Source organism: Agelaius tricolor, unplaced genomic scaffold (genome assembly GCF_023055355.1).
Source record: "Agelaius tricolor isolate 1412-34295 unplaced genomic scaffold, bAgeTri1.0.p SCAF_8, whole genome shotgun sequence".
Taxonomy (NCBI): domain Eukaryota; kingdom Metazoa; phylum Chordata; class Aves; order Passeriformes; family Icteridae; genus Agelaius; species Agelaius tricolor.
This window is the reverse complement of record NW_027269268.1, coordinates 5,160,280-5,173,480: the sequence shown is the minus strand read 5'-3', so window position 1 is coordinate 5,173,480 and position 13,201 is coordinate 5,160,280. Positions and strand designations below refer to the sequence as shown.

The 13,201-nt window shown below is 49.6% G+C and overlaps 2 protein-coding genes across 3 annotated transcripts in view; one reads left to right on the top strand and one right to left on the bottom strand.

The window, feature by feature from the left end:
- Window positions 1-13,201, bottom strand: part of LRBA (LPS responsive beige-like anchor protein) — a 370,517-nt gene that overhangs the window by 158,188 nt on the left and 199,128 nt on the right. For both annotated transcript variants that reach the window (XM_071431464.1, XM_071431465.1), the window contains 2 exons: window positions 12,165-12,311; window positions 9,430-9,566 (listed from right to left, as the gene is read on the bottom strand). In XM_071431464.1, coding sequence (XP_071287565.1) covers window positions 9,430-9,566; window positions 12,165-12,311 — 284 coding nt within the window. The remainder of the gene's footprint in view (window positions 1-9,429; window positions 9,567-12,164; window positions 12,312-13,201) is intronic.
- Window positions 4,468-6,112, top strand: MAB21L2 (mab-21 like 2). Its single transcript, XM_071432690.1, has one exon. It carries the CDS (start codon window positions 4,523-4,525, stop codon window positions 5,600-5,602), a length of 1,080 nt encoding a protein of 359 aa, XP_071288791.1. The 5' UTR covers window positions 4,468-4,522; the 3' UTR covers window positions 5,603-6,112.

The following is a 13,201-nucleotide window of genomic DNA, read 5'->3' as shown; positions in this document are numbered from 1 at the left end:
TTTCCCATACAGTTCTTCTATAAATGGAAGCAGAGTCCTACAAAGCACTTAAAGCTGAGAATGTTTGAAGACTGATCTCCAGGAAAAAAATAACACAATGCTAGGTTCCACAAGCAGATTAATTATTCCGTTTTCTGCAAAACTGTTTCCATTAAATGAGAGGACAGAGAGGAAACCAACTACTAGAAAATAATGGCATGCTAGCTAGGTCTCATCAGCAAAGCTGCCACGAACAAAGCATGTACAAACACATACATATTTCATATGCTATTCTTAAAAATACTTCTCAGCCCTTTTGGGAGCACCTGCTCCTGAATTCAGTTTTCCCTCTGCCTCTCAGCAAGGGAGAGACAAAGGACAGGCTTGGCAGAAATCCTTAAATAGCCTTAAGTCACTTTGATTAAACTTTGATTTACCTTAAAAATTACACCTTATATCAGTAGCATGTTACAGAAACTTTAAAATACACCAGTCATTATTAAAAGACTGAAATATTTAACGTGTGCCACGTCGATAAGCTGGTTAGGGAATCAAATGAAAGTATGCTATATCATAACGCAGCAAAAAACTTGCATGCTTAATTCTAAAACTCTGAGCTGCTTTCCAGCTTTTTTTCTTTTGTTGTTTCAGCGGTTAACACAAACCCAAAATGTTCTCTTGATGGGAAAAAAAAAGAAAAAGGAAAAGAAAAACGGGTCTTAATGGCAGCCCTTCGCTGCTACTTTGCCATCCTGAGTGTGAAGAAAATACCGTGGCACATCCCTTGCCTGCACGGCTGGATTTACACCCGCCCGAGCTCCCTGCCGTACGGGCGGGAGGGGGCAGGAGGAGCCAAGGCAAGAGCAAACACTGCACACCGCGTCCCCTTCCCAGTATCTTTTTACAGAAGCCCTCGCTAACAAAACACTATAGCTCCAGGCAGCGGCATGCTGATGCTGGCACCGCTTAAACCAAACAAACACGATGTTTAACAGTCAAATAAAATGTCCCGCAGCCTCCCTAATGAATTTGTCAAGGACCATCAGATCACCCCCGCCCCTGCCTCATTAACTCAAGTATGATGAGACGGATTATAACGAGAGAATACAGATCAATCGGTCTGAAGACTTCAAGTGGCTTTTAGCCCTGAGAGTTTCCCTCTCTGCGGCACACGCATGCACACGGTCTTTTTTAATGGAATACAGTATCTCCTGCTGCTGGAGGGGATGCCACTTCGTTTTATACACCATCAAGGAGCTGCTGATGGACTTCTACACTAACATACATAAAAGCAGAGGTGACAAGGGCTCTTCAATTATAGCCTCCTCGGATCCTGTTCCCCCTTCAATTATTCATCCCGGCGAGAGCAAATTCCACCACAGATGAAGCTGGTCTTAATGCAGTGCGGCCACAAACGCCCAGACACGGGAGAGAAGGATTTCACGTGCATTATTTGCTGGAAGTGTTTAAGTTTATTGCTCAAATGATGTTTCTAATTAGCGTTGGGGCAATAAATTAAAGTCAGCTTTTGTTTAGCTGATTTATTATTTACTAGGGCTTCAACCTCAGGCAGGAAAATTGGTAATGAATTGTTTTAAATCTGAACACTGGTAACGCTACATCATTAGGCACCTTTTCGCGGGGGTGGGAAGGGAATCGCCCTCTCCTCCTGCTTTTACCCTGAAAAAAGGAACGCGTGTGCCCCCGCCACTGCCAGGGCCGCCTGAAGGCTCCGGCAACCTCCTCCGTGCCCAGGACACGTAACCCCTAGGCTGGGGGCTCTCTGCGGGAAGCGAGACCCCGCGGAGCCGTCTGCCCACCTCCGCTCGGAGGGCGGATGTGCAGAGCCCTCGCCGGCGCGGAGAGCGGTGCCAGCCCGGCAGCAAGTACGCCCCGGGAGCTTTGACGGTGGCGTGTGAAAGGGACCCGCAGCCCTAAGTAACTCTTCCCTTTGCGGAGGGCAGCGGGAGGCGAGACGTGGGACCCTGGCAGCTCCGCGGGGCCAGCCGAGCCGCGCAGAGCACTCCGCTAATGGAGCCTCCGAGCGCGGCTCGGGGGCAGCTCCGCGGGCACTGACCCTCCTCGCCTCGGGGGGAGAGCCCCGTTCCAGCCACGCATCGCCGGGACACCCAGGGACCGTGAGAGCAGCGGCGCCAGCCCCCTCTGCCCTCGTGGCAGCCTGTCCCCTCTCCCGCACTCCCGCACCCCTCGGAGCCTTCCCTGGGCTCATCTCCCTCCCGACGGGGCCGGGCCTGGCGGGGACACCTCACACCGCCGCCAGCTCCGGGCACCGCGGGCCGCCGGGCCAGCCCCTCCATCCCCTGGTGCAGAGTGCCCCGGCGGCAGGCAGGGAAACAGGGAGCCGATACTCTCCTCGCGAAGGACGGAGCCGCACCGGCGCCGGGCACGTCTATACTTACTTCTTCCAGCGGTACGGTCGGCACCAGACATGTTTCTAATTTAAGCGCACACAGAAAACAGACGGCGGTATTTTCTTTATTAAAATCAGTCAGCTGCAGCGAAAGGAGGAGAGCGCAAGGAACCGAGCCCCACCGGGTTACTGAGAGGCTCTGCACGGAGGAGCGCACCGCGCGTCTGCACGGGCACGGCCCCGGCCCCGGCCCCGGCCCCGGCGGGGCTCCCGGGCGGCGAGAGCCGCCCCGCACCGCGGGACTGCACGGCCCAGGGGAGGGCAAAGCAGCTAGGCATCCTTGCCCCGAGCACTGGAGGTGTGGAAACTGCCCTCCCTTCCATCCTAAATTCCCGCAGGAAAAGCAGATCTGGCTCCTCCGCGGCAGGTACTGACTGCTCCGGGGCTTCCTCCGATCTGACACCACGGAGCTACGGCTTTATGTCCAAACCATTCCATATTCTTATTAATACAAACTTGCATAAAATATCGTTTCCTTTTGAATAACTCAATCCTACGCTTTAGGAGGATGAAAAGAACTTTATGACACAAGATTTATCTAAATTAAGGTGACTGGGGGCAGTAAAACAAGGTGTGCCACGCTACTCCGGTGACGGTCTCACTTTCACTGCTGCAGCCCGGCATTAAGCGAAATGAGATTTATGCCTGCGGTGAAGCCCCGGCCCGCCTCTCCCCTTTCCCCGCACACACCGGCACTGCCGCCGGGTCCCCTCGCACGAGCGGAGGGAGCAGCGAGCTCACCTCGCCCTTCACCGGCTGCCACGGCGAAATTACAGGGATTTTTTTTGTTCCTCTCCCCCCCGCCCCCACATACACGCCCCGCGCCGGGTGGCGGGACGCCCCGAGCCTCCCTGCCGGGCTGCCCTGCAGCCCATCCCGGCTCCCTGCAGCCCATCCCGGCTCCAGCCCCGGCGCGGAGCGGGCGCGGGGCCGCGGGCGGGAGCGCGGGCGCGTGTGCGCGCGCCGTGTGCCGCGATTGGCCGCGGCGCTGACAGCTCGGCGGCGATTGGCGGCGCGGCCCCGCCCCGCGCCCGCGCGCGGCCCCATTCATAAACTACAGGGCCCGGCGGCAGCGGCGCGAGAGGGACGCGGGCACACGGCGCGGCAGGAGCGGAGCCAGAGGCGCGGACACTGGGAGCCCCGGCGCGCACTTCCAGGGGTGGGGAGGGGGAGGAGAACCCATCCCGGGCACGGCAGCTACGCCCTCCTCCCGGCTCAGGATAAAACACAGTCTGTGCAAAGAAAACAAACAACAACCAAAAAAAAGCAACAACTCCTCTCCATACAGTCTCTCTCACAACAGTCTATGTAGAGCTGCAGGACGGGAATGAGAGATCCCAGACCAAGTGCACCCGTCTGCGCCTAAAGATAGAGACAGCCACAGAGCCGGGTTCAGCCAACGCCTCCAGCAGGAAAAGGGAAATCAACAACACCCCCTGACAGTCTGAGCGAGCGGCAGCCAAACTCATGCACATCTCTGGCGGTGCCACGGACTGAAAGAGAGAGAGAGAGACAGACAGACAGACAGACAGAGTTCACTCTTCCGCTGAGGGCATTGCTCACATTCTTCTCCTCCTCTCGTACCGTGTGCTGTTTTAAACTTCGCCGCCGACCGGCTTTTCTGCGGGAACGTTCTGCGAGTCCTGGGGAAGTTTGTTTGCTGTTTTGGGTTTTTTTTTTCCATGAACTATTGAAACGGCATTTTTGTCGCTGCGCGGGGGGGTGGGCGCCTGAGCGCAGAGGCAGCCCAGACTTCCCTGCCCCCATCGCCATCCAAAACTTTGCGCTCCGGGAGCCCGCGGGGGCTGCCCGCCTCTCCGGCAGCGGCTCCGGCATCACCAGCACCAGCACCGCCGCCGAGCCCGCACCGGCCCGCTCCTCCTCCTCCTCCTCCTCGCCGGGGCAGCGCTGGGCTTCGCTCCTTTGCGCTTCGCCGCCCTCCCCGATTTCTTTAATTGCTCTCACTGGCGCGCCGCTGCCGCCTTCTTCCCGGAGGCGGTGGGGGTCTGCGACTTGGCTGGTGCCTTCCGCAAAGCTGCAGCCACCGCTAAAGCATTGGATCCCTCAACGTACTGCGAGAGCCCGGTGTACAGCCCGGACCTGTGCCCCAACATGATCGCCGCGCAGGCCAAGCTGGTCTACCAGCTCAACAAATACTACACGGAGCGCTGCCAGGCGCGCAAGGCGGCCATCGCCAAGACCATCCGGGAGGTGTGCAAGGTCGTGTCGGACGTGCTGAAGGAGGTGGAGGTGCAGGAGCCGCGCTTCATCAGCTCCCTGAGCGAGATCGACGCCCGCTACGAGGGGCTGGAGGTGATCTCGCCCACCGAGTTCGAGGTGGTGCTCTACCTCAACCAGATGGGCGTCTTCAACTTCGTGGACGACGGCTCCCTGCCGGGCTGCGCCGTGCTCAAGCTGAGCGACGGCCGCAAGCGCAGCATGTCCCTCTGGGTGGAGTTCATCACCGCCTCGGGCTACCTGTCCGCCCGCAAGATCCGCTCCCGCTTCCAGACGCTGGTGGCTCAGGCCGTGGACAAGTGCAGCTACCGGGACGTGGTGAAGATGATCGCGGACACGAGCGAGGTGAAGCTCCGCATCCGGGAGCGCTACGTGGTGCAGATCACGCCCGCCTTCAAGTGCACCGGGATCTGGCCGCGCAGCGCGGCGCAGTGGCCCATGCCCCACATCCCCTGGCCCGGCCCCAACCGGGTGGCGGAGGTGAAGGCGGAGGGCTTCAACCTGCTCTCCAAGGAGTGCTACTCGCTGACGGGCAAACAGAGCTCGGCCGAGAGCGACGCGTGGGTGCTGCAGTTCGGCGAGGCCGAGAACCGGCTGCTGATGGGCGGCTGCCGGAACAAGTGCCTGTCGGTGCTGAAGACGCTGCGCGACCGGCACCTGGAGCTGCCCGGGCAGCCCCTCAACAACTACCACATGAAGACGCTGCTGCTGTACGAGTGCGAGAAACACCCGCGGGAGACCGACTGGGACGAGGCGTGCCTGGGCGACAGGCTGAACGGCATCCTCCTGCAGCTCATCTCCTGCCTGCAGTGCCGGCGCTGCCCCCACTACTTCCTGCCCAACCTAGACCTCTTTCAGGGCAAACCCCACTCGGCCCTGGAAAGCGCTGCCAAACAGACCTGGAGGCTAGCCAGAGAAATCCTCACCAATCCCAAAAGCCTCGACAAGCTATAGGGTTAGCAGGCCCGCGCACAAAAACTCGCCCTCCGTAAACAACAACAGCGCCTAAAAAACTTTCTATTTAACGCGAACGACGACGGAAAGAGGCGGCGAAAGACACTCGCCCCCGCCACCCCCCCACCCACCTGCAGTTCGGCCTTTAAAAACTTGCCGACGGTTTTCCCGGCATAAACTCTCACCGCCTTGCACAGAAAAAGGGAAGAGCGTCTCTCCTCCTGTCCTCCAATGTGAATTTTTAAAAGGTCACAAAAAGAAGCGATCGGACTTTTGCAACTTCAAAACGAAACCCGAAAGGTACATTTTCCAATCCATGTATAGTCCTTTTCTTATGCTCTCTTGTTTGCCTGAATGTTGTCACCAAGTGAAAAAATTATTTAACTATATGTACAAATCTCCCTTTAAAAAAGTTTTACTGATGTTAAATGTATTTCGGTGCCAAGGTCAGATTATGTGCCCCACAACTGACTTGTTGCAAATAGTAATAAAAATATTACTTTAACTTTACGCTGACTTTTTGTGAATGGTTCTTAAATTTAGGCAAATACATTCTTTCTGAACCTCAGAAGGAATATTTTTTTAAATAAACGAAACCACGAGATGTAAAGATAGGTTAAATGCAACACCTAGCCCAAGCCTTAACTCAGCATATTGACTGCTGTTTTCTAAACCTCCTTCTAGTTTCCATTAAAAAAAAAGTGCATTTAAAAAAAATCTTATATATTCTGTAGTTCAGCATGTGACAACATCTGCTATATTTCTGTTACTCTAAGGTTCTGTTCTAAATCTTGAAATATATGAAGCATCGCACAGCAGCTCGCCACAGAATTACAGCAGAGTTACAGCATGCCCTTTCCTACCCTACAGTCGGGTTTTTTTCCCCTGTATTTTTTTTTCTTATGGTATTCTTTGTTTCTATTTTTCCCCGGTAAATCTCGAGCGCTGCGTTTTGTTTTAAAAATCCACCGCTGTTTGCTTTCGCTGCCCAGAGAGAACGCGCTATCCATTTGACTTTGACACGAAGGAAGTATAGATCTACCCTGAATAATTAATGCCATTTAGAGCAACCGGTCGATATTTTTTTTAAACAAACATTTGTTTTTGCCCAGATTTTTAAGTACAGCATATAATTGCACCGCAGCATAGTCAGACCAGGAGATAAGCGGGAACCCGTCAGGAAACCACCCGATCCTACACCGGCACCCGGGCGCTCTCTGCCGATCTCCTTCCCTGCCCCAGCCCCCTCTCCCAAAAGGAAGCTCTGCCCGATTCCCCGCAGCTATTTCGCTTTAAGCTTGCTCGGGACGACTGAGAAATACTGGCAGGATTTTTTTCGGGAACGCATTCCTAAAAACGTTAGCGCTACCCGCTCGAGTTGCCCGAAAGATTGCAACGCCGGCTCGGAGCATTTCGAGCAAGTTTTCATATCCTTTCGTGGGCCGGGGGTCGGAAAAAAAAAAAAAGTCTAGTTCTTGCCCCAAAGAACTATTTTCGTTTCCTTTTGGACGGAGAGGGAAAGAAATAACCATTCAAACTTGAGCTGCTTTTGCCTTTAAGTTTGAAAACGAAATCCTCGCTGGCGGCAGCAGCCGGGGCGATGGAGCGGGGCCACCCTGGCCGGCGGAGCGGGCACACCCCGGCCCCGGCCCCGCCGCCGCGCCCGCAGCCCCTCCAGCCCCGGCTGAGCCCCACAAGCCTTTTGTGGAGCCATCTGAGCGCTTTCCACAGCGCTGATCCCGGATCACCTGGAGGAACGGGATTAGCCGTTCCTTCCCAAAACAGCCCAGAGCCCACTATAAACTCTGATCGTATCGCTGCCGATGCTATCGCTACCTAAGGCAGGTTTTCCTTCAGGAACTTGTCACAATGTTTTCTTTTCGGTAGTTTAGACAAATATACAGGGAACTTAAATTTATCAAACAGATGAAGCCTCATTAATGAAGCAGGCTTGCGGAGCTTACAGCGGATTAGTTGTTGGGGCTTTTTTTTTTTTCAGGGGGCATTTTCTACAGCAGCTCGTCATCGCTACCAAGGTACATTGATTTCAGCACAGGGTGGGGCAGGGAGGCGTTAATGCGTGAAAAGATGCTGTTTGTAAGATTACATAGTTTTAAAAATAAAATTATTCAGATCTGATTTTTAGCTCCTCCCCATCCCTGAGACATTATAAAAGGTATTTTTTTTAATTTTAAGACCTCCAGCTAAAGTGCCATTGCAAGCAGAATGTAAGAGGTGTAGCCAGTACTTCATGTAACCAATCTCTCCTGTTTTAAGAACTGTAAGAAAATCTCTCAGATACAGAGTAAAAGATAGGGTCAAAGAAAACAAGAATGCCTGTCCACAGTTAAGAATAAAACTCTACCAAATACTGGGAAGAAGGAGAAAAGGAGGCTAACTATATGTTATATGTCAGTATTCCCACAAAACATGTAACAGGAATGGTAAGAATTAGTAACTGCACTCAAAGACCCTATGTGCTGAACACGAAAACCAAAAATCCAGAATAATGCAGATCTGTAAGACTTTTCTCATGCTGATACAATACAAAGCAGAACATTTTCGATGGAAAATGCAATACAGGAACATATCAAACTAACTTTAATTTCACATTTATATTCTTTCCATCTTTAGATGGGGTTTTTTAGTTAAATGTGGGGGGGATTAATGAAACATAATAGAAGGATACAAGCATATAAAGATTTTAAGCACTATCTCAGATTTAAAATAATTTCCAATATATTTCAAAAATTCTTCAGGACCAAAAGAAAAGTTAAGTCTCATTTATGATATCGCATAAAATCACAATTCTAGTTAATTGCTTACATTAAAATCTAGCTCTAACAATTTGAGAGCACTGCTTTTCGACATAAATTTTTTTCCAGGTAGGATTTGATAATCCCAGCTTTCAGACCTACCTATGCCATTTTTATTACAGACAACAGCAATTTACTCAATAGGAACAAAGAACTGAACCGGTGCTTAACACACAAGGTATTTTTCTCTACAGACAAGTAGAAAACCACGACTCCTTCCAGCAGTACCCTTCCCAAAGAAATTATTACCCAGTTCAACATTAGGCAGGTATTTAAAAAACCAAGAGCCGTGACTATGCTTAAATTGAGAGAATATTTACCAGTTGTGTCCTACTTTGAAAATGTTGCTGTAACACTGCAGAAAACATTCAAGTGCAACATTATTAAGCTAACTGCATGATATGCTCCCTTTGAAATTGGAATTTTATTGAAGGCTACTAATTTTAATCAGAAGACAAGTAATCAAGCAACTCAGAGCAAATAAAGTTTGTGGAAATTATCAAGTCAGCTCAGAAACATATTTTAGAAGGGCAATTATGTTTTATGCTTAGGCACAATAAATAATAACGGGCCGAGTAAAATGTGTTAGAGAGTAATATGACAGGACCACTGCAAACTTAGGAGTGTGGGAAGTTCAGTGCTGTTTTACACTAACATTTGCTAAAATCAGGAAAGTAAAACAACGTATTAAGGCTAAAAGCCTCACTGAACTTCCCTGTATTCATACAGGCCAGTGATTCAGGATGTCTTTATTTCAGACGTGTCTCCCTGGAGCTTTATTCCCAGCAAGCTAATTAACATTCAAGTAGGGTTGAATTGTGGGAGGGAGAGAAAAAGGAGCAGGAAAGGAGGTGTCACCTATGTGAAGTTCAGCAACATATATGGTCAGTGGCAAAGTTATTAAAGCAGCAACACTGCAGCCCAATAGAGGTAAAGGAAGTCAAGTGAAGAATTAAAGGTCTTGGGTAATTTGTCATCATCTCTCAGACCTCAGGGTCAATGATCTCTTACCTTTGGGTCGATTTTCTTAAAACTAGGATCTTCTTCATCCACCTCAAAGTAGAGCTCAGAAAGAGTGATGGAAAGGGTGCCTTTCACTACTACAGAGGGTGCCACAAGCTGAGCTGGTGTGCTGAGGGACACTGGACCTGCCAAAGCAGGAAAACACCAACAATGTTGAAACTGAAAGGAATGCGAGTACAAATTATTCACTTTTCAGGCCCAAGGACATTAAAATAAAGCAAAGAACAGAGCTCTTCCTTACAGAGCAAACCCCTTTTTGTCCCGGAAAAGAACATATGTAACAGATTTGCAGTGTCTCTGTGCTGCTGAACACTGAGGCAGCTGCAATTGCAAACTGCTGCATACATTACACAGAGCTGGCTTTAGCATGGCAGTCTTCAGCTTTTACTCAGACACATCTTCTGTCCAAGAAACTCCAAGAGTTGCACACCTTCTGTTACATGAAATATAGAGAGTGCACACATGAACGCTCAGAATCTTACTGTCTGATGTGTTCTTTAGTTACTGAGAAGTTTTGATAGCATTTCACAAAGATGAACACTGCAGTCAAGGCTCAAAGTTGTCTAACTGCAAAGTGTTCCCTCATGGATGCTGGAAATCTATTGTTAAGGTTACACAATGTTATAGAGCCTAAAGTACAATGTTTTAAAGATGCTTTTGATTCCACATTAAATATTGTTCAAGGATTCCATACAGTGTTAGTGTAGCTCAGGGACTGTGGGAGTAAACAGCTGGAGGGTTGGTTTCCAACTGAATGAATTTTTATTGGAATAATCACATCTCCACAGGGCTTATCACAGGGACAAATCAGACTACTACTGAAAACAATAGGTTCAGCATTATATAAACTAACACACACAGAACGAAAACAGGTTATGTTTGTCATCCAGCTGATTAAGAGGCAAGGAAATGAAGTTACATGGCTGCAGTATTATTTGACTTTTGTAAAACAGAGGAAGATACTAAAGTGACATAGACAATTTTGTTTTAATAAAGCATCTATAAATGAGGTACACACGTTCAGGTAATCAACGTGAGAATAACTGACAAAAAATTCAGATGAATTGTTATTTCCATCGATTGTTAGAAGGGTGATGGTCCTTAATCTCGCATCAATCTCAATGTGTGCCACTAGGACAAAAGAAGAGATGCTCTGCTGAGATCAGAGCAGCTTTGCTCTCTATTCCCAACGTACAAATACATTGTGTCTGCAGATGGGCATGAGATAGCTGCGGAACTGCCATGATTTCCCAAAGCTCACCCCCACAAATGGACAAAATAAGAAGCTATGTGTTCTTTTGCTGTCTCCCTTTGCCCCCTGTACATTAGCATGTAATCCAGAGGAGAAATAACATTTTTTCAATCACTCGCAGACATTCAATTACAGGGCAAGCAGACAGATGCAGAAGCTGGGGCAATCCAGGTCCTGTAGAAGACCCCTGACAATTTCCACTTCATTTCTAACCCACACCACTTTATTAGTAAGGATTACTTCTTAATCCTATTGCCATTGTCAAGATTATATAATTAAACTCCCCTTTCACCTCTATTACAGTATGAATGTATTACTCAAACCAATGAATGAATAATAGAAAGAAACATGGAAAAGGCTGTTGAGAAGGAAGCTCGTGGTAGAAAGGGAAAAATAAAAGATTCATATAGTGAAATGCCTTTGCATCATTCTTCCATGACTTTATTTTACTTTACTCTTCCTATGCAGGTTTTCTTTTTCCTTATGCTGCATTTTTAACTTTGCTCTTTTGCCTTAAAAAAAAAAAGAGTAGAATGCAGTTCGGGGATAAGCAAAATGCCAATAAATAATCACTTTCAGCATTTTCAGTGAATTATCATATGCATGATCCATATCAATGTAAGAGTGTACTACCAGCTTCTCAGGCAACCAGAATTATCCAATAAATGGTCTATTTCTTTAAATTAAGTGTACATGGAATACCAGATGAGAAGCAAAAGAACACAGAGAAGTTTGCATTTTCCCTGTAAAACCCATGTTCCTCAAATAGCAATTGAGACACTTTATATAAACTCCCAGTCTCCGAACCACTGGTTACTTTGGTTCTACATTTTGAACAGTACAGAAATGGACCCTCTCCACTGAGATTGAGACATCAGCAAAGGTTGCATGTGATTATGTAAAATTAATTAAGTTGAATGATTTGAAGTACTATTTCTTCTTCAGGAAAAAAAAAAAAGGAAATCTAATGAGGCCATGGTCTGTGGAGAAAGAACTTCAATGGAGGAATGTCAAGGGGTTTACATGAGTCAAATCTAGCGAGTGTACAAATCCTTTACATGCAAGTAAATAACCAGCACAATTTTATAGATTTAGCAAAAAAATTAAAGGTCTCCAAAGCCTTAAATTACAAGACAGCTTGCCTAATTGTCCCACTAAGTCTGATGATTTGAGTGGAATGAGGTCAAGAAAACAAAAGAAGCCCTTTTCAAGATAGAGCTATTTTCTGTAAGGAAGGTTTTCTAGAATAGGTATCTACTGCAGAAACAAAAAGGCAGAGAAAGAAAACACACAACTCTCCTCAAATAAACCTTCAGTATCTGAGCTGAACAGAAAATTATCTTAATGACCCAGTTATGGGAAGTGTGTTAATTATCAGTGTGCATCCCAAACCATGATTCACTGCAGAGATGGGGAGATCAGAACTTCAACAGTGAAGAAGCTGAGGAGAAAATGAGATAGGTGACGTTACCTGTCAAGTTCTCCACTTCTCTTTCCTCCATGAATGACATGATATCATCATCACCTTCCAAGAGAATCTCGCTTTCTGAGTTCTGGTTTCCTAAAACTTGACTCTTGATGGACTGCTTTCCTTTGACAAGTATATCCTCATCGGGAGCTGAAATGAGACACAGTGCTGTCAGGTCTCTGTGACACAGGAGTGTAATTTTATTTTTTAAATGTAAGTTCAGGAAGAAAACTGCCTAGGACTAGCTGTGGGAAGTACCTGTCTTAATCCTCTAATGTTAGGACACATCTAGTTTTAATCCTATTAAGCCAGTGCTCTCTGCAGCGTTCAACTCTATTTCAAGTGTTTATGCCAGAGGGGAAAAGGATACAGCAGACTCCCTAGCCCTGCAGCCTTCCTTGGGAAGTGGAGCTGGAGGAGGGTCCCGGCTGCCCCATGTGTCACCCTGACCCGCAAAGGACACGGGACCCCGCCGGGACACCCCCGAGCACGGCCCTGGAACGGGAGGCGCAGGCCGGGGCCGGGAGCGGCGGGACCCGCCCGGGGCAGCGCCACCGGCGGCCCCGGCCCGCAGCCCCCGGCCCCGGGGCTGCTCCCGCCGGGAAAAACCCGGGAGCAGCGGGGACAAGGCGGAGGGACGGGCGCTGGAGCTGCCGCCCCGCATCGCTCCCGCTCCCGTCCGCAGCAGGCCGAGGCCGTGAGGCAGAAAAGCCGCCACCCCTCCATGCCAGGCGTGAGGCGGCGAATCTGCCCTGGGAGGGCGGCTGGAGGCGGGGAACAGCCTGCACCTGCTTCCAAGGGGCACGACAATCCTCCCGCGGGGCATTGCTGGGCTCACGGCGGGATTTTCGGGATGGAAGGGAAGCGGCCAGGCATGCTTGGAGCCATGTTCCGCCCCGCACGCGGTCACCGGGCCGGTAAATGTGTCCCCGCCGTGCCCGGGCAGCGACATCCCCGCCCCGCACGGCCCCGGGAGCGCCGCGGAACCCGGGAGCGCTCCCATCGTCCCCCGACACTGCCGCCTCGAAATCTGTTTTATT